We start from the raw sequence: 20,653 nt of genomic DNA on the forward strand, positions 1-20,653 counted from the left end.
CCATCGGTATATGTACTTGTCGGGGGGGGGATGGGGGGGGGGAAAACGACGACACATGAACTACTACAGACACAAAGAAGGGGGCCAATCAAATGTTTGAGAGCCACTGATCTCAACCACACTGTATACAAGACACAAACAAACTTTAAATACAGTACTTTATTTTTCAGTGTTCACAGCTAAGTATTTTCTTAAATCCTGAAAATAATTTTCTCAGCTATCAAACCCCGCGCTCCCCTCCACACACAAATTTTGGATGGATGATCACTACATGAGAACAACCATTTTTAAAAAACCAAATGTTCACAAATATATACAAGAAAATCCATATTATCTCTCTGAAACACAAACTATATTTACTCAGAACCAAAATCTTGAAAATTCATTGTTCAGGACTGAAACATACAAAAAGATTTTGAGAACCAAAATCCAATTTAAACCAAATCCATTTTTAGAAGATTTTACTGCTTCTTTTGAAAGTTAAAAGCATAGACTGAGAACAGGGGAGACAAAATGATGCCATCTCTGAAATTTGAGTATTTGTTTATTTTATTGTTTTTACTTTGTTAACTCTTCGGATTTTGAAAGGTTATAAAAAAATTTCAACTGGCAGATTAAAAACCCCAAATGTAACTCATTTTTATTTTAGATCTGTTTAAGTCTGTTCTACACACTGAAGATGCACTGATTTAACTAAAGGTGTGATGTTGCACTAAATTAGTTAAATGGGTACGAGACTGTATCTGGCCACACTTAAGTGGGTTTAAGCTTCTCCCTGTCAATCCTGTCAGAGGCACGCTAAGCTAGTTTAAAATCAATGTAAGAGTGGCCACACACACAGCTGTGCTTGTTTAACTAAAATCAGTATGATATTTCACCTTTACTTAAACGGTTGCAACTGTAGTGCATAGACAAGCCTTTACATTTTCCTAGCGTCAGCCTCTATTTCTTGGTGCTATTTAGATGTCACTTGTAGCAGAAGTTATCAGAACACTACACCTTGGAGCAAACAGGCAGGATTTCAGCTTAGGGACTTTGTGCATGTGAAAGAGAAAAACTGTTCCCTTTCTTCCCCTTTCCTCCTAGCTCTTCTTCTGAGAAGCCAGCTTGGGGACAGCAGAGTTCTCCTCCTTGTTTGTATACTGAACTAGTGTCCCCACCCTACCAAAGTATCTGACAAGGCAGAGCTAAGCTAAGCATAGCTGCAAACACTTCTCTCTCTAATGCAGCAGGAGGCTCTTAGTAGCTCCCCTCTTACACAAGAAGCATTGGCATGTGTAGTGCCAGCAGCTGAGTGGAAGTCAGCTGACAGCTGCAACAGGCTGGAGCTCCTGAGGAAAAGTCACTTTCCTAATTTTATGAACAGCTTTTTCAAAATATTGCCCTTTGGTTGCTCATGACCCCCATCACTGTAGGATTTAAGGGTTCCTTCCTCACACCAAGCTGTCCTCAAAGTGGAAGCAAAGGGAGGTACAGTTTCTTTCATTACTGCCCGGCCCCTAGTACTGTTCAGATCACTTCTGCCACAGATATAAGTAGTGCTCTCAGCCAGTCTCCAGTCAGGAGAGTAGGTCAGGACTGGGAAAAAACTATATTCAATCTAAAGGAAAATTTCAAATAAGGAGTTTAAAAAACAAAACCAAACCAGAAGTGTTGTTATAACCTTACAAGATTGGAGAAAGGTATTTGAGGGAGAGAGAATTGTTTTTAATATTGAATATAGCTTTGATCACATTTTGGCACAAATATAGGCACAGGAGTCTCCCACTAGGCTCAAGGGGCCCTGTGTGGATCTCCAAAACCAAAATATACCAGGTTGGGACGTTCATGAGAACGTAATAAAGGAACCAGCCTCAGAACTCTGGCATATCAAGAACCAAAACAAGGCCCTCATTCAGCCTAAACCTACCTCTGCAGCAGCTACACAGTCCATGGAGGAAGCTCTTCTAGTTTTTTTGTAGTCTGTAGGCTTGGACACTACTCCCTATTTTGAGAGACTTTCTTCTTGGCCTCAGGCACATAAGTTACTCCCCTTTCCCAAGGAAAGGCTCTGATTCTACCCACTCAGATGTTACTCATGGTAATCAGACCCTGGTTGAATGCTCTCAGGAGTAGACACACGTCTAATACCTCTCCACTAAGTTGACTGACAGATGGGGAGTAAATAGACTGGACAACCTCAAGGTCCTTCTCTAGCTGACCACTATAAATTGGAATTTGGGACTTATCTACACAGGGACATTTTCTGGTATAATTTTCAGGTATTATACCACTAAAATTACCCACATGGACACACTTATTTCCCTAAGAAGAGTGCTTTTTTCTGGTTTATTTTATGTCACTTCCAAGCTCTTAGACAGGAGACAGTGGAGCCAACAGGGCCAAAGAATAGGGCCCTATACACCTCTAATAATCCTACATGATTATGATCCTCATCAATTTCAATCAAGGTGAGAGCACCCAAACCAATACAAAGAATGTGTGGAGCAGTGTTTGGGGGGCAGGAGGCAAAGGAGGAGAAAGAGGATCTCATCCCTGCAACTGCAGTTATTTTTGGGGAGCTTGGAGAAAGGAGAGTTACATGAGCTCTCCTTGCCCGCTGACCAATAACTCCCAGACACACAGTCCGTGACTGTCTTCCTTCTCAACAGGACAGTTCAGTGCACATCAGCCTTCTGGGGTTTATGTGCCACAGAAGACCATGTAAGTGACCTGTTAGCAGATCATTTTCATTTTACCTATCAAACCTCATTACATCTGTTTCTACAATGCAAGTTTTTGGCTTTGAAATATTTTTATACATAATATATAAACATATAGCCTTGCAAAACATAGCCTTGTTTTGTTAACCATTGAATATCAGATTCAATACACCACTTGGAAACAACAAAGTTTTTTGTTTTAAAATTTTTGGAATGTTTTAATTTAACTTTTACATTTCTTTCAATTGTCCCATATGGAGGACTGAAAAAAGACAAGAAGCTGGAATTCTACAGTCCTTTTAAATAATATAAAACTAAGTATGGCCTACATAACCAAATTCTTCATAAATCACTTCCTGTGTTCTGGGTATGACAGACAATTAATTAAAGAGGTCTGAACATAAAATAGTAACACTGAAAAAAGGAAAATTCATTGTTTCTATTCACTTTTCTGAAGTTTGTTATTTAAAAACACAAAACAAAAACTATTTAAGAATACACAAGCAGTGCAAAACAGACTACTTTAAGATATCACATTTCTGTATAAAAAATGTTCAGTTGACTAACAGGATTCAGTGATAATATCAGGGATCAAATGCAGTTATTCATGAATAAGATCAATTAACTCTCATATCATAACACTAAGCTATTGCTAATATACATACCTCCTGCTACCAGTAAATACCACAACCACGTTTTGTCAGTTATTAGCATTTACAATATTGTTAGTATCTTCTGTATCCTCCTCCTCCTCCTCCCCCCCTTCCACCATATGGATCTCCATAACCTCCTCTGCCACTGTAACCCCCTCTGCCTCCATAGTCTCCCCGTCCTTGGAAACCACCTCCACCTCTACCACCACCACTGAAACCACCACCACCTCCTCCCCCCCTCCAGCCACCCCTCCCACCACCACCACCTCCTCCTCCTCCTCCCCCCCTCCAACCACCCCTCCCACCACCTTCTTGTCTCTTCTGCCAAGGGGGCATCTCAGGAGGTGGTGGTTCAATCTCAGTTGGTCTGCCTCCACGGTCTGGTACTCTTCCCATCAGGACCTGTATACAGAAATGTATGTTTATGTTTAAATATCAAGAAGGCTGCTGAAAGGATATAGAAGTTACGTTGTGGATGAAGAGCATCTGACTATTCGACACACGGAATGCAATCTTACACACACAGTGATCTGTGGGCGTTAGGACTTCCAGATTATCATCCAGGCAGATTTGCCATGTGACAACAGACGCCTCTGAGAGTCAGTTTTCCATCTGTAAAATGCAAATACCACCAGCTAGCTACTGCCTAGGCTGGTCAGGTTTAATTTTTTAGAGAGAGTTCTGAGATCTTTTTAATCCAAGATGCTACATAAAGGCTATCAAAGTTCATGGCTCCTTAATCCTTATATTATGATGCCACTTAAATTCAACCAGAATGGCAAACACCAGTTCAAATCCAATCACAAAATACTGCACAGACAGCTACAGTGAGTAGCATATATAATCTGACAAAACTGGTAATATATGCAACTATAAAATGATTGATTGCTTTCTTTTCAATCAGGCATTACTGATGCAATGCAGAGAACTAAAAAAGCAACCACGTACATAATGCAATGCTGTAGCAGCACCTTCAAGTGAAAAGTGGTATCTTGAATTTTCACTTGACATGGACTGATGTACAGAGAGAGAACATCTTTTTTTTTTTTTTGGGGGGGGGGGGGGGATGATGTTCACACAGCATGTTATTCTAACATGAAGAGACACTGTACTCTAGTCAGTTTGCTTTTAAGCCATCATGCAGAAAAAACAAGGTTACTTACCAGTAACTGTTGTTCTTCGAGATGTGTTGCTCATATCCATTCCATCATAGGTGAGTGCGCGCCCCGTGCACGAGCCTACGGAAGCTTTTCTGCCCCTAGCAACCCCCTGCGGGTCGGCTCCTGCGCCCCCTGGAGTGCCGCGCTCATGTCGCGGTATATAGGGAGCCTGCCGACCCCGTGGCCACCAGTCCCTTCTTTCTGCCGACTCCGACAGCGGGGACGGAGGGCGGGTTTGGAATGGATATGAGCAACACATCTCGAAGAACAACAGTTACTGGTAAGTAACCTTGTTTTCTGTCTCCGAGTGTTTGCTCATATGCATTCCATCATAGGTGATTATGTAGCCATACCATGGAGGCGGGTAGGAGTCACTGTCGAGACGCGTCGTCTACGGCCGCGTCGTCTCTTGCCTGTTGTACAATGGCGTAATGGGAAGAGAAGGTATGGACAGATGACCAGGTTGCTGCCCTGCAAATGTCCGTCAGGGGCACCCGTTCCAGGAAGGCCGCTGACGAGGCCTGGGCTCTGGTCGAGTGTGCCGTCACTGTACTGGGAAGCGGCACCTTCGCCTGCTCGTAACAGGTGCGGATACATGCGGTAATCCATGTAGAGATGCGTTGAGAAGATACAGGTAAGCCCTTCATTCTCTCAGCAACCGCGACGAACAGTTGGGTTGTCTTTCTGAAAGGCCTTGTCCGATCAATGTAAAAGGCCAGGGCTCTCCTGACATCTAAGGAGTGCCATCTCTGCTCTGCCTCCGATCCGTGCGGTTTGGGAAAGAACACAGGGAGGAAAATGTCTTGGTTACAGTGGAACTGGGACACCACCTTGGGTAAGAAGGCTGGGTGGGGTCTCAGTCGCACTTTGTCTTTATAGAAGACAGTATAAGGGGGCTCCGAGGTCAAGGCTCTCAACTTGGAGACCTGTCTGGCCGAAGTAATGGCTACTAGGAAGGCCACCTTCCAGGACAGGACTAGCAAAGGACATGAAGCCATGGGTTCAAATGGGTGTCCTGTTAGCATGGAGAGAACCAAGTTCAAGTCCCAGAGAGGTACCGGGTCGCGAACCTGCGGGTATAATCTCTCTATCCCCTTCAGGAACCTACAGGACATAGGATGAGAGAAGATAGATCTCCCTTCCATCGGCCGGTGGAAGGCCGAGATGGCCGCCAGGTGCACCCTCAGGGAAGCCAGTGCGAGGCCCTGCATCTTTAGGTGAAGGAGGTATTCTAGGATTGCCTGTATGGGCGATGAACTAGGTAAGATCCCCCGGGACTCTGCCCAAAAGGTAAAGCGCTTCCACTTAGCCTTATACAGCACCTGAGTGGAAGGTTTCCTGCTCCCTAAGAGAACCTGCTGTACTTGTGCTGAGCAGGCTCTCTCCCCTTCAGTTAACCACAGAGCCTCCATGCCGTCAAGTGGAGGGAATCCAGGTCCGGGTGAAGAAGACGGCCCCGGTCCTGGGAGAGGAGGTCGTAGCGGCTCGGAAGCGGTATCGGCTCGGCAATGGACATGTCCAGCAGCATAGTGAACCAGTGCTGCCGGGGCCAGGCTGGTGCAATGAGAATAACGTTCGCCTTGTCCCTCTTGATTTTCAGGAGCACTCTGTGGAGTAATGGAACGGGGGGAAACGCGTACATCAGGGGCCCCGTCCAGTGGATTAGAAAGGCATCCGAGAGGGAGCCCTGCTCTCGTCCCCGGAGTGAGCAGAACCTCTGGCACTTCTTGTTCCACGCAGAGGCGAACAGGTCCAGATGGGGAGTGCCCCACTTGTGGAAGAGAAAAGACACCACCTCCTTGTGGAGTGACCAGTCGTGGCGGGGTAAGAATGACCTGCTGAGGCGGTCCGCCTCGTCGTTCCTGACCCCGGGGAGGTGAGAGGCAGAGAGGTGAAAATCGTGCCTCACTGCAAGGTCCCATAACTGAATGGCTTCCTGGCACAGAGTGGAGGAGCGTGCCCCCCCTTGCCTGTTTATGTAAAACATGGCTGCTGTATTGTCCGTGAGGACATGTACTGCTCTGCCCGTTAGAAACCTGAGAAAGACCTTGCAGGCGAGACGAATTGCACGTAGCTCCCTGACATTGATGTGAAGCTGAAGTTCTTGTGGCGACCATAGACCTTGTGTGCGGAGGTCGCTGCTCATGTGGGCTCCCCAACCCACATCGGAAGCGTCCGTTATCAGCGTCACCGATGGGGTTAAGTCTGTAAAGGGAACCCCCGAAGAACCTCGCTCGGGTCTGTCCACCAGTTGAGGGATGTTAGGACCTGGGCTGGGATGGTGACCACCCTGGAAAGCGAATGTCTGGATGGGGTGTACACCGAGATTAGCCAACCTTGAAGAGGTCTGAGTTTGAGGCGAGCTAGTCTCACCACATATGTGCATGCCGCCATGTGACCCAACAGCTGAAGGCAGCGCCTGGCTGTCGTCGTGGGAATTCTGAATAGTTCCTGAATGATGGCGGTCATGGTCTGGAATCTGGCCAGGGGGAGGAAAGCCCTGGCTTGGACTGCATCCAGGGTGGCCCCTATGAAGTCTATCCGCTGTACTGGGGTAAGTGTGGACTTCTGCTCGTTGATGAGCAGGCCCAGCCTGGTACAGGTTGTGCAGGTCAGGGCTAGACTGTTCCGTACGTGAACCCTGGATCTTCCCCGTATTAACCAATCGTCGAGATAGGGGAAGATCTGGACGCCTCTGCGGCGGAGGTGGGCAGCTACCACCGCCATACACTTCGTGAAGACCCTGGGTGCTGAGGAGAGGCCAAACGGTAGGGCCGAAAATTGGTAGTGGACACCTGCTACCATAAAGTGAAGAAAGCGTCTGTGCCCAGGGAGGATAGAAATATGGAAGTAAGCGTCCTGTAAATCGAGGGCAGCATACCAATCCCCTGGATCTAGAGCGGGAATGATGGAGGCTAGGGAGAGCATCCGGAACTTGAGGCGTCTGATAAATCTGTTCAGACGACGAAGGTCCAGAATAGGTCTGAGGCCTCCCTTTGCCTTGGGGATAAGGAAGTAACGGGAATAGAACCCCCTGCCCCTCTCCGAAGGAGGAACTTCCTCTACCGCCCCAAGGCGGAGAAGAGAGTGAACCTCCTGGACGAGGAGTAGCTCGTGAGATGGGTCCCTGAAGAGGGACGGGGTAGGGGGAGAGTCCGGTGGGAATGCCGAGAGTTGGAGAGCATAGCCTCGTGTCACTACGCTGAGCACCCAGCGGTCCGAGGTTATTCCCTGCCACTCTCGGAGGAAGGGATGCAGTCTGTTCATAAACGGGGGAGTGGAAGCCGGTGGGATGGCGATGGTAAAGGAGCTGCCCTCGAGCGTCCCGTCAAAAGGACCGCTTGTTGTTCTTCTGCTGCTGGCCTTGCTGGGAACCCCCTGCAGGGCCTTGGCGGTCGCGGCGGTTCGACTGCCTAAAGGGGGCACGGCCTCGCCTAGATGGTGTGGGTCGAGGAGGTAATCTAAAGGCAGGCTGTTGTCGCTGCTGCTGCCGTTGGGGTCGTGGTCTGCCCTGGCGCCTTGTGGCCTGTGGCACGTAGAGGCCTAAGGATTTAAGGGTGGCCCGAGAATCCTTGAGGGCGTGCAATTTGCTGTCCGTCCTGTCTGAGAACAGGCCCACGCCGTCAAAGGGGAGGTCCTGGATGGCCTGTTGCACCTCCAAGGACAGGCCAGAGGACTGCAGCCACGCCGACCGGCGCATCACGATGCCCGATGCCATGGCCCTTCCCGCCGCGTCTGAGGCGTCGCTCGAAGACTGCAGGGCCGCTCCCGCGACCGTCGCTCCGTCCTGTAGGATCGTGTTGAAGTCCTCCGCCATGTCTGATGGTAAGGCGCGGAGGAACCGTTGGAGGGAGGCCCACAGGTTTAGATTGTACCTGCCTAGGAGCGCTTGGTGATTCGCGATGCGAAGCTGTAGTGCCGCGGTAGAATAAATTTTCCTGCCGAATAAGTCCAGTTTTTTGTTTTCTTTATCTTTCGGTGTACTGGACTGGGCCCCCTGTCTGTCCCGCTGGTTGACAGCGTCTACAACCAACGACCCGGGGGGGGGGGGGGGGGGGTTGTATAAGTATTCGAACCCCGGGGGGGGAACATAATATTTACGCTCCGGGGTCTTAGAGGGGGCAGCCACTGACGCTGGGGTCTCCCACAGGGGCTTAACCACCTTCAATACCCTGTCGTGGACAGGGAGCGCAACGCGGGAGGGGCCTGCTGAGCTGGAGGTCCCGAAAAGGGGGTCCTCCTCCTCCGAAAGCTCCTTGAGGTCCAACTGCAAGTTGTCAGCTAGCCTCCTGAGCAGCTCCTGATGCATTTTGTAGTCAGGAAGAGGTGTTCTCTGATCCCTCGAGGTGGTGTCCGGGGGAGAGGAGGAGGAGGACTGGCGAATGGGACCCGTAGAAGGACCTTCCATCGGATCGGACCCCTCATCCGAGGAGTCCGGTCTGTCCTGACTAAGAGGTGGGGGCGGGGGCTGGACGGCCACCGATGGAACTGACGCCGTGCCCTGGGTCGGTTGTTGTGGCCATGGCCCCCAATAGGGCCATTGCCAGGGCCCCTGCATCCATGCCGGTACCGGTCCCGGTGCCGTGGACGTTGCCGGCCCGCAAGGTGCTGGGGTGCGTGACTTCGGGCGCTTTCCCTTTCCCTTATCACGATCCGGCAGCGATGTACTCCTGGAGGAGCGGGAGCTGCTGGAGCTGTAAGACCGTCCCCTGGATCTCCTGGCTCTACGGTGATCAGGCGGTGGGGACCTGGAGCGATCTTTCCCCTGGCTATCTCTTCTCCGGTGCCCCGGAGAGACCTTGGGTGCCAGGCGGTGGTATGGCTCCGGGGTATGGCTGTCCTGGGAACGGTCGCGGGCCCGGACCGGAGATCGTGATCGGCGCCGCGAGCCCGAGCGGCGCCGTGTAGCCCGGTGCCGCGAGCCCGATCGGTGCCGGTCGTCGGGTGAGGGCGTTCGGTGCCGGGAGCTACACACCGGGGAGCGAGATCGGCGCCGGCGCGGTTGTTCCGAACTCCGCGGCTCCACCGGCGAGTCGGAGCGCTGCCGAGAGCCAGGTGACCGGTGCCGAGAGGTACGCACCGAGGTGCGGGGATGTTCAGTCTCTCTCGGTGCCGGTTGGCTGTCCCGATGGAGGTGGGACTCCGAGGCAGCCGATGGAGAGTGGCTGCCCTCGGAACCTCTAGACCGCTCCCGTTGCTGCGGTACCGAGGTGCTCAACGACCTAAGGTCGGAGCGAGGAGGGGGAGACTCCACTTCCCCCATCCTCGACCGTCTGGGGGGAGACGATGTTTCCTGTCTCCGCTGCCCACCGGGGTAACCCAGCGCGGATCTACCCCGAGACGCCAACCCTGACTCCCTCGGCCGAGGGGGGGATGGAGGCGTCGGCATGGCCATGAGAGCCCGTGCCGCTACAAACGCCTCCGGCATCGACGGCCCTTGCAGGAGAGGTCCCCCACCCCCCGGGGTCGGGGGAGGCTCCCTGAGTGGTGACGCCTGTGTCGGCTCGTGTTGTACCCCTTGCTGTCCCGGTAGCAGGGGGGAGTCCATAGACGCAGGCTCCAGCCTCCTCTTCTTCTTCGGCACCTTGTGCGCCGGTGCCGCTGCCGGAGGCGCACTATGCGCCGATGAGACGCTCGGTGCCGATGGAGATCCCGAGGGCTCGGAGACCGGACGAAGCGCCGACTCCATCAGGATCGTCCGAAGGCGGGCATCTCGCTCCTTCTGCGTCCTAGGTTTGAAGGACTTACAGATACGACACTTGTCCTTCCTGTGGAGCTCGCCCAGGCAGCGAAGACAGCGGTCGTGCGGGTCGCTGATGGGGAAAGCCTTCGAGCATTCCGCGCAGGCTTTAAACCCCGAAGTGCCCGGCATGGCGCCGGGAGCCCGTAAGGGCTAACTAAGTAACTTAAACTACTAAAACTACTACTTTTTTTTTTTTTTTTTTTACTATACAGGTTAAAACTATGAACTTTAACTATCTAACTACAACTATAAAACTATAAACTAGAACAGGTTAAGGAGATTGCTACTTGCGATAAAGCAAGGGGCAGCATTCCAAAAGACCGTCACGGGCGGAAAGAAGGAACTGGTGGCCACGGGGTCGGCAGGCTCCCTATATACCGCGACATGAGCGCGGCACTCCAGGGGGCGCAGGAGCCGACCCGCAGGGGGTTGCTAGGGGCAGAAAAGCTTCCGGAGGCTCGTGCACGGGGCGCGCACTCACCTATGATGGAATGCATATGAGCAAACACTCGAAGAGAGAAACATGAGTTTGTTACCCAAGTAGCCTGTTGATAATTTTCTTGCTTCCAGGGGTTCTATCCCAACCCCTCCACAACATAATGTATATCAACATGCAAGCTACTCAGTTCACACTGTCAAAATAGCATTAACACACATTAATACTAAATACTAAACTAGTATTTACAAAAACAAAGAAGCATATGTCATGTTGACCCCTGGATTCCAGCTGGCCACATATGTGATGTCCTGGGATCACTCTGATGCCAAAGATACATACCAGTCTTGTTTGACATACAAACCTTGGTTCTTACTCTTTCATGACTATTCAGGACACTGTATGATCTGGATCTAGTGTCTCCTCCTGACTCCAGATCACTCTTCCAATCTGCCTCTCTCTGCTGCTTCCCAGTTTCTTGCTCTTTTGACCCACACAACTTCATGATCTACCTGAACCACCGACTTCCCAACTATTCCAAAGCCAGCACTCCCCTAAGTCTTCCTGTGTCCAACCTGCAATACCCATCCCTTATAACTGGTTGTTGCATCCTACAACTACTACTTCACTTCATTTGCACCCCATCCCACCTGCTTCTACTTTCCAAACCTTCAGCAATCCGCCCCCTTTGCGCCACCCATCACTGCAATTAACATCCAACAGGAATCATCAACAAGATTTCCAACTTACCCCTAAAACAATTAAGAAATATGAGGACTGTGGTGGTGATTATGTGTTCCTTCTAAAAAGGGTTTGGAAGTTTGTAGATGGGTGGTTAAGAAATAATTTGTTTCATCTTCATTTGAATAATTATGAAAAAATGATAAACTAATAACATTGTTTGCAGTCATTGAGTTTCATCATTCATATGTAGTTATCACATTAAGCTTTCTAACATTATTACTATAGGTAAACCACAATATTTTTTTAAAAAATCTGTAGTAAAAATTTCATTCTCATAAAGGCCTGTTGTGCCTAGATTCAACAAAAAGTTTAAAATTTATCAATGAGTTATAAACCGTAGAACATTGGGCCATAATGAATGCCCTTTTAAATCCTTAGCTGTTATGGCATGCATAATATTGCTGTGATGGAAGGAATTACAAACACCTGATATTTAGCAGCTAAAGCCTTCATCCTGGAAGCACTTATATATATATATGCTTAACTTCAGACACGTGAATAGTCCCATTGAACACAATGGACCCCTTCTGTATGTAACGTTAAGAATTTGCATAATTGGGACCTAATGTTGTAAATAAAATACCAAGAATTAATCATGCATTTGGATGGATTGGCTACTACATTTAGCTACAAATTCTGATATCGATTATAAACCCCATGCAGATTCCTTTACAGAATTGAGGCTTTACACTGTTAAAAAACAATTGTCACTTCTAAAATGAACCAAAGATCTATCAGCAACAAATAGGAACATTCCCCAGATAATCTGGTTTCTAATTAAGCAGCAGAATTAGACATTGCAAAATAAAATGGTGAAGAAAAATTGTCAAAAATAAGCCATCAAGTCATTCTAAATGGGAGGCAGGTGAAGGGAACCATCCAAAGCTGGATTTAACAAGATAAGAAAATTAAATATGAACAGTTTCAATTGCAAGCTATTTTCTCATTAAAGTTAATGTCATTTTATGATTTTGGTAAGCAGTTAGAAAGCGAGAATCTTTTTTTCACTAAGATTTCATATGGTTATTACTGAGTATTAGTATAGTATAGTATAGTATGTGGTCAGAACAACTCATTTGCATGTAATTATGACCATCATTTTTCTTAATCTAGACCACTTTCATTAAATAAAGTTACACAAATAGTGAAAGTATATTTATTTCCAACTGTGATTTCAAAACATCTGACAATTTACATTTATTAGACAAGCGCCTCAATAATATTAAGCCTGAGTTCCTTCTGTTCCCAATTTCAGGTTCTGTTGGTTGAGAAATCTGGAAATTCACTTCATAAAAAGAATCATCTCAGCCAAGTTTCTCCTACTCAAAAAACAATGTGCATGTTAATATCTCTTGCTACGTGAGCCGCTGCAGTGAAGCTGCAATTAGCACTGGTGACCAATGACTGTTTTCTCTTTGCATTTCTCCCTTTGCATGAAAGTGTTTGGATGCCCTTCAGATTTTTCAAGATTTGCAGGGCTGCACAAACCCCTTCAGATAATTCCACTTTGGCATTCTTTACTGACTAGAAGATTTTGAAGCAAACCCAAGGAATCAAAAAGTGAGAACTGATCATTTTTTTCCCCTTGGAGCATCCAGGCCCGCGATTTCGACAATGGATTTCTTCTTCTCTGTAGCTTCAAAAAGCAAGACCAGACCGGTTAGCCTCTAGGGAAGCCTGAGTTCCGCCTTTGAGAAATCTGCCCAGCGAAGATGCTTCAGAAGTTGGAAAATATATAAGGATTTTTGTGAGACACAAAGTGAGTGAGGTAATATCTTTTACTGGACCAACTTCTATTGGTGAGAGAGACAAGCTTTCAAGTTTATAGAGCTCTTCTTCAGGTCTGGGAAACTTATTCTGGTCAGGTCTACACTACAGACCTGTATCAGTATGTCGCCTGAAGGGTGTGAAAAATCCACACCTCTGAGCGACAGTTACACCAACCTAACCCTCTGTGTAGACAGCACTATGTCAATGGGACAGCTTCTCCCATTGACATAGCTACCAACTCACGGGGAGATGGTTAACAACGCCGACTTGAGAAACTCTCTCGACATTTTATGGCTATTTCCTGCAATATTCTGGACAAATTCAAACCCTGGGTGGGATATGAAGAACTGTTCATCAGCCAAAGCCATTATTGGAGTCAGGGAGTGATCTCCTGTAAGCTTATTAGCATGCCTGTAGGTTCTTTTATTGTTTTCTTCATAATGCTTTTACCTTAAGAATAAGTGTGTTTGCTTAGAAAGAATTATGATAGTTTAACTGTGGCATTTATACTATTTACCGTCTCTGAGGAGACAAGTAAAAGGGCCTTCTCAGGCCATCTGACTGTGCTGGGGAGTCCACAGTAGAGGCAGGGACCTGTGCAGTCTGGAAATATCCCTGTCAGGAGAGAGATGTGCCCAAGAGAGGTGACTGCTGAGGAGCCTAGAGCGGAGGCCCTTAATAGACCATGAGGGGGAATACAGGTGCAGTTGCCCTGAACTGTGACAACTGTGATAAACACTGTGACTCCATTATACCGGTTTACAGATCATAATAGTCTCAAGCCTTATTCTGATTTAAAGAAACTGTGGACTAATGTTGCTAATGGCAGCAGTGCCAGTCTTCTAGGCTTAGGCACAATGATATCAGGGGAGGGTCTAATGTCAGTAATTCTGGACATGAGACAAGAACGTGGAACTGACTTAGATCTTGCAACCAGAACCACGGAAGACAGATCTGAATCAGAAGGATCTGGTAACAGACCCAGATCCCAAGGGTCAGATTTAACAGTGGTTGTCTTACCACCTCCCCAGCCTTGACAACTTCTGTATAGGATCTTATCTGCAGTGTGAACAAATGTTACCTTTGACACATTGGCAGCCTTGACAGAAGAAGCCTATGCACTGGCTCCTGAACACGGGGCCACTGCTAGAATCCACAATGACAGAGACCCCTGAGATTTCTTAGGTACTTTAGATCATTTGACCTCAGGTGTTGAAACAGCCCTTACCCTTCAGATCCAAAGATGATTCCACCCAAAACCTGATGGTTTAGAAGCAAAAGCTTTCTTAAGCAGAATTGCCTGCAACCTGTTTTGCTTCTCCCTATATGCTGTAGGTGTGAAAGTCCAACAGATGGAAATCCTGGAAGGAGAATGTCCCTCTCCAAGCACAGAAGGCACCGCTCATATGGTCATCCAAACCAGGAAGACTGATGGGCAGAAAGCACATCTCTTGAAGCCCGCCATCTTCAGAACCAGCATACCCAGGAAAACGAAATGTAGCAAATCTACATTGTCTTATATATTGTAAATTACAACACACACTAGCTAACTATATTAAAACTACAGAACTAATCATCTAATATTAACTGACTATTCCTATAAGGCACTATAGTAGGAGAAATCGCTGGATCCTCAGGAGCAAAGTGTTCACTTCCGTCTGGTGCTGAGGTTGGAAGAAATGAAGCAATAGAGGTCAGAGTCCCCATTTTATGCCCGTCCCTTCAGAATATTCATAAACATTAGTGGAGGGATGGGAGAGGGTTCATGAGCAGTCCAACAGGCACTGCTTGGAGAAGGTTCCACAGTTGCGCTGCACCAGTTGGTACATTACCCATAAGCAGGAATATACTGGGCCACGCAAAGAATCATCATCAGGTACCACCTTTTACTCTCACTTTCATAACCAGGCTCACCATCTTTCAGTGGTTTGTTTTTTTGTTTTTTTACAGCTGTGACACTTCAAGAGCAGGCTGACTACCAACTACTCGCAGGCTGTGTTCAGAAAATGAAGTGAAGTACCCCACTGTAGAGTCTTCTGAAGATGTCTGCTGAGGTTTGGATGGCTAACTTGTCTATCTCTGCATGTGTTCATCAGACTTGACAAGTTGCTACTTGTAGATTTCTTCATATGATGCAAAGGAGTTCTGTCCATAGAGTGGATACTTCTCTGCTTTGCTGACTTTAATTTTACCTAGAGATTTCAGAGCTATAGGTTTGCAGGCCTTCTTGATGCAAAACTTTAACTACCTAATAGATACCTTTTTACCTCATGGATGTTATATTGCAAATAGGATGCTAGACTTTCTATAGGGCTGTGATCTTATATGTAGAGCCATGCGTGGTTACAAATATGTGGATCCACATCCGCTGGAATAAACTTTTACCCGACCCGCAATCTGTCCTCCCTCTTTAGATTTAACCACATCCACACATTAGCTATTTTGGAGCCAGCAGCCTTCCATCAGCTGTAGAGCCCTGCCAGCTGCCTAGCAGCTGATCAGCTGTTCGCTGCACCTCTGGCTGGCAGCTGCTCTAGTCCTGTCCCAGAAGTCAGAGGTCCCAACCTTGTAAACATCCAACCCACCATCCACAAGAAATGATCCGTGGATATAAAGCAGATATCCGCGGATCTGCAGGACTCTACTTATATGTTCTGAGCACCCTGCAGATACTGAGCATATATCATTGCCTTTCTTTGGGATGTTTTGGTTTGATGTAGAATTGGGAGAGAATGATCTCCACTCTGAAAGACAGACTGAACTTTTGGAATTAAAGCAGGCTCTAGGAAAAATACCTCTATCAGCATTAAAGGTACATTACTATGACCCCACAGAAAATTCTCCCAGTTTCCAAGACTTCCATTGCTCAAATAATAGCCGCCAGTAATGGCACTTTAATGGAGTAGTAGTAAATCAAAACAAATATATCCAACCTCAGATTCAATTTCTAATATATTTCCAGAAGGTTAAATAGGGATGCTGCTGTAAAGTAGCACTCGATAGGAGAGTAAGGAGTCAGATCTATTCACCCACAAGATGGAAGAGACAGTTTACGAATGCTTTTGGAAAGCATATGCCTTGAGATCTATGGCCTGACTATCCCAGCAGTATTCCAGAATGAGAGATTTGTTGATGTTTTGATTCATGTTCTTCTCTCCACCAATGAAGCAAACTTGAACCAAATTTTATCATATTCTAAGTCTGTTTTTTTCCCCCCTCAAAGCTACGAAGCTGTCAATTGCTCTCCCTCTCCATCCCCATTGTTTCTATTCAGCATCCATACTGTTGAGTACCCCTGGGTCTAGGTGTGCTACTGATCCTTGATTTAAGAGGTCTTTTAAAAAATGGGAGAGAGAAAAGAGGAGGATAGTATCGTTTTATCTAAAAATCATGGTCCTCTAGTATGGGCTATGTATTTATATTGTCCCCATCATCATAGGGTTAATAAATATTAAAGGATTTATCTTTACAACACACCTGTGAAGTATATCGCCAATTTTACAGTAGGGCAGTGGCCTCAACTTTACATCATGCCCTCCCCTTTAACCCTGTCCATGTCCCCCCTCCCCCCAGTTGGGGCTGGGAGCAGGGCATGGTCAGGGACTGAGGTTGAGAGTGGGGTGGGAGCTGGGGCCAGACGTGGGGCCCCGGCGGCCAGGGGGTTGCAGCCAGACCAAGGATTACGGCTGAAGAGCCAAGCCTGGGGCCCTGCGGGGCTGGGGGACGAGGGACCCGAGGCCGGGGGCGGGGTGGGAGGGAGGGAGACCACGACTGAAAGCTGGGGTCGGATCAGGGAGTGCGGCAGGATAGCTGGGCCGGGAGCCTAGCAGCCACGGCTAGACCAGGGGCTATGGCGGGGGGGCCAGGCCAGGTGCCAACTGGCCGTGCGCCAAGGGCCAAGACCGAGGGCCAAGGCCAGAATCACAGGGGCCGGGAGCCAAGGCTGCAACGCCAGGAGCGAAGGCCAGACCTGATGCTGGGGCTCAGGTTAGGCAGGACCAGAGCACAGCTCTGGGCAGAGCAGGGTTGGGTGGTGGTCCCTCCCCACTCCTCTGTGGGGGCTGGCCCAGGCCCTGCCACGCCCTCATCATTCCTCCACCCCCCTCTAGGGGGACACACCCTACAGTTTGGGGACCTCTGCAGTAGAAGAACTCAGACATAGAAAGATTAAGTGATTAGCCCAAGATCCCCAGGTACTGAACTCAGATCCTGTGAGACCTAGTGCCTCAAACACAAAACCATCCTTCTTCCATTAGGTTCACTGGGTTCTCCTTTGAAAGGGAGCCTGCCAACCCTGCCTAACTGAAGTAGTAGTAGAGGCGTAGCTGGTTATTTGGGTAGAAGGCTGCCTTTGAATGGATGTCTAATTCATTCATAAAATTAGCTATAGCTGAATCAACTGTTGGGAGGGTTTCTGACAGTCAGATTTTTTTTCTTTTGGACCAGCACAAAACTTCTGAAACAGATTAGAGGGCCTCTTACTCTTGTTTGGTAATTCCCAGTTCAATTTAATTACATGCATCTGTAATTATTCGAGGTATACAGACAGATATTTGACAGAAGAGATCCTCAAGTAGACAGTTCGTTCCTATACTCAAGCTCACTCCAATTTGTATATGTAACCTGTTCATAGAAAGCAGGATGGTGAACCATCTGTTGTTGCTGCTGGGAGGCAGAATGAACTGGTGAGTTTTCCAGAAGAAAAGAATCAAGCATTAGTTGCCCACAGGGAGGGACAGATTTGGTCCTGTCTCCTAAAGCACAATGAAAGAAAACCACTAAAGGAGGCATGAGATTCTAAATCCTCCTTTTTTCATCCACTGCAATTCTTAACTAGAATTGTTTTCTCTCAGTGTGGAAGTGACTGTATGTCTACATATACACTCCTCACCTCTTGAGAAAGCATGTTACGCACCACAATGAAAAACAAGTTTTGTTTACACTGGAGTGTATAATTACACATATCAGTGAAAGGCTCTGGCAGGGGAGAGGTAGAGGAGAAAAGCTCATCAGTGCGGAACTGCCAGAGCCTTTCCTTGCTGCTGGAGTCTTTCACTGTGGCAGGGAAAGGCTCCTGCAGCAGGGAGGCAGTGGGACAGTACGCTGCTAAAAATAGCAGTGTAGACAGGGAAAGCACTGCATGGGTGAGCCCTATAGGATCCATATCTGGGTACATACCCACATGGTTCAGTAGTGTTTTTACTCGCTCTGCTCACAGGTGTTGCCTCAGCATCTACACTGCTATTTAGATTTTTATTCGGGGGGGTGGGGGAGTACTCTATGTATGTACTCTACACGCCACAAAAAGAAGTCTGCAGTGTAGACAGATCTTGTAATAAAAACTAGGACAATGGAGCTATAGTGATTCTTGTGAGAGTGCTGCAGCTCTTCCAGTGCACTAAATACAACAAGCTTGCAAAAAATGAAAACTAATATAGAGGATAAGCAAAAGAGTCAAAATTCTTGCTAAAGATTAGTTATTTCATATTACATGATCAGTTGTTATATTATACTTTCGATAGTTCTGTGAATTCACAAGAGAAAGAAAAGTATACCTTATTGATTGCACAGGCTGTCTTTTCTCGTGTAGATCCACTGCTTGTCCTTATGATCTTTGATAAGTCTTCTCGAGCAGCAAGAAGGTGGGCTAACGTAATGGTTGATTTAGGAGATAGTGCGTAACGCTTGGGCTGATAAATTCTTGCTATGTCATCTGTTTTAATCTAAATGATAAAATCAAATATAATTCACTTGCTAAGTATTTCATGTACAAAAAAGGAAAATGCTCAACAGCTGTTCTTCATGTGCTGTTTAGTGACTTAGTGTGAGTTTACACAGTGCACAAAGTTCAGACATTCAAGACACCCTTAGTAAAAGGTAAAAACAGTACCAGTCACTCTTACAAATGCCTCCTGGCCTTGCTCACAACAATCAGCTACTGTACACAAAAAATGCTAGATGTTTAGTTAATGCTGAAGTCTAGTATCACCTGTCACAGATTGACACAGTCTAGTGCCAGGGTGGCCAACCACAGCTGTTTACTTCTCAGAATGGGCTCTTTGCTCTGAAATTGACAAGCAGCAGGGGAGGGGAAGTGAAATTGACAAGCTGCGGGGAAGGGATCAGCAGGAATTGGCAGAGGGTAAGGATAATGTGGCTCTTAGCATTATCAACAGCTATTTTTTGGCTCTTTGTCTCTGACTGGTTGGCCACCCCTGGTGTAGTCTACGCTCCAGCATGCAACCAGTCCCTTGTGAGTGACACCTTTAATATGTCAAACCCCAAGGGTCCACACAGTACTACGGGGAAGGCCCACAGCCTCCATGGCTCCAAATCTTGGCCTTTGGGCACTAGCAATCCCTGTCTCTCTCTGTGGCTCCCTGCAACAAATGCAGCCAAGCCAGACTCCTGCGGGAGGCTTGTACTGTATCCCTTCATAGTGCAATGCTCTCCGTATGTATTTGCAGGCAGCCTTTTTAAGACAAGGTAACAATTTATTAGTCACCTGGCATACATAATCTGAAAGTGCTTAGGTTAGCATACAGAAGCAAAGGTTAAGAGAATTCAGCCTGGCTCAAGTCAGGGCTTCCTTGAGCCATGTTGCTGGAGGAACCATCTCCACCTGCCTTCTGTGTCTTGGTTTTGTTTCTTTTAGTTTCAGTGTGTCCTGTATCTCAGAGCTCAGCTCTTAACACAGCCATCTGGTACCTTTTGTCTTTGTTCTCTGGACACAGCCATGTTGCGTTCACATATTCAGCTGTCTTTGCTGCTACATGTTAATTTATCATCACTGCAGCTTCCATTGTCTCTGTAGGGCTTCCACTCAAATGTGTTTTTCCAGCCCAGATAGTCCTAGCAGCTGTACGTCTCAAATACCTAGCCTAATCTCCCACATCCTAGGGAGAAAATGAATTCTTTCCCCCAGCGGATAGCAATACCAACATGAGAGGTACAGAGTCATAAAGTTAGCTCATAAAAATACTGAGAATTCTCACATTCGTCACACCACCACAGAACCTCTCCTCATTGGAAACAAATGGAATCTCTGTTTTCTAAAGTACCAAAGGTCTAACACTTCAGACATAAGACTGCCATCTCAAGAGATTTAAATACTCATGATTACTAGGCTGCTGCACAGAACGATGAACAACATGAAAACAGAGCATCTCCAAAGTATGGTCAATTGATTTAAAAAAAAAAAATCAATCAGTACTGAACAGATACCAGCAAAAAGGGAAAAACTACAATTACATTGTGCAGAATATGAAAAGAAACTGAGAAGGAGAGAAAATATTAAAACACAGAACAAAGGGAGAAAAAAAATATGCTCCCTAGGAGGCCTGGTGGGAGCTTCAGGACAACTGAACATCTGCCCATTGGCATTTGTTGTTCCCTGTAGTAATATACTGTTAAGGAATGACTGCCAGCAGGAATTCCCCACTGTG

At 47.2% G+C, this 20,653-nt stretch overlaps 1 protein-coding gene across 1 annotated transcript in view; it reads right to left on the minus strand.

Annotated features, from left to right (window-relative positions):
- Positions 1 to 141: 141 nt before the first annotated feature.
- Positions 142 to 20,653, minus strand: part of FAM98B (family with sequence similarity 98 member B) — a 46,620-nt gene continuing 26,108 nt past the window's right edge. Inside the window, exons 7-8 of the mRNA XM_067558045.1 lie at positions 18,764 to 18,931; positions 142 to 3,757 (exon numbers count right to left, since the gene is read on the minus strand). Of these exons, the coding sequence (XP_067414146.1) occupies positions 3,428 to 3,757; positions 18,764 to 18,931 (498 nt within the window). The 3' untranslated portion in view covers positions 142 to 3,427. The remainder of the gene's footprint in view (positions 3,758 to 18,763; positions 18,932 to 20,653) is intronic.

This window comes from Emydura macquarii, unplaced genomic scaffold (genome assembly GCF_026122565.2).
Source record: "Emydura macquarii macquarii isolate MOO-44397 ecotype Brisbane River unplaced genomic scaffold, CSIRO-AGI_Emac_v2 contig_1876, whole genome shotgun sequence".
NCBI classification, from domain to species: Eukaryota; Metazoa; Chordata; order Testudines; family Chelidae; genus Emydura; species Emydura macquarii.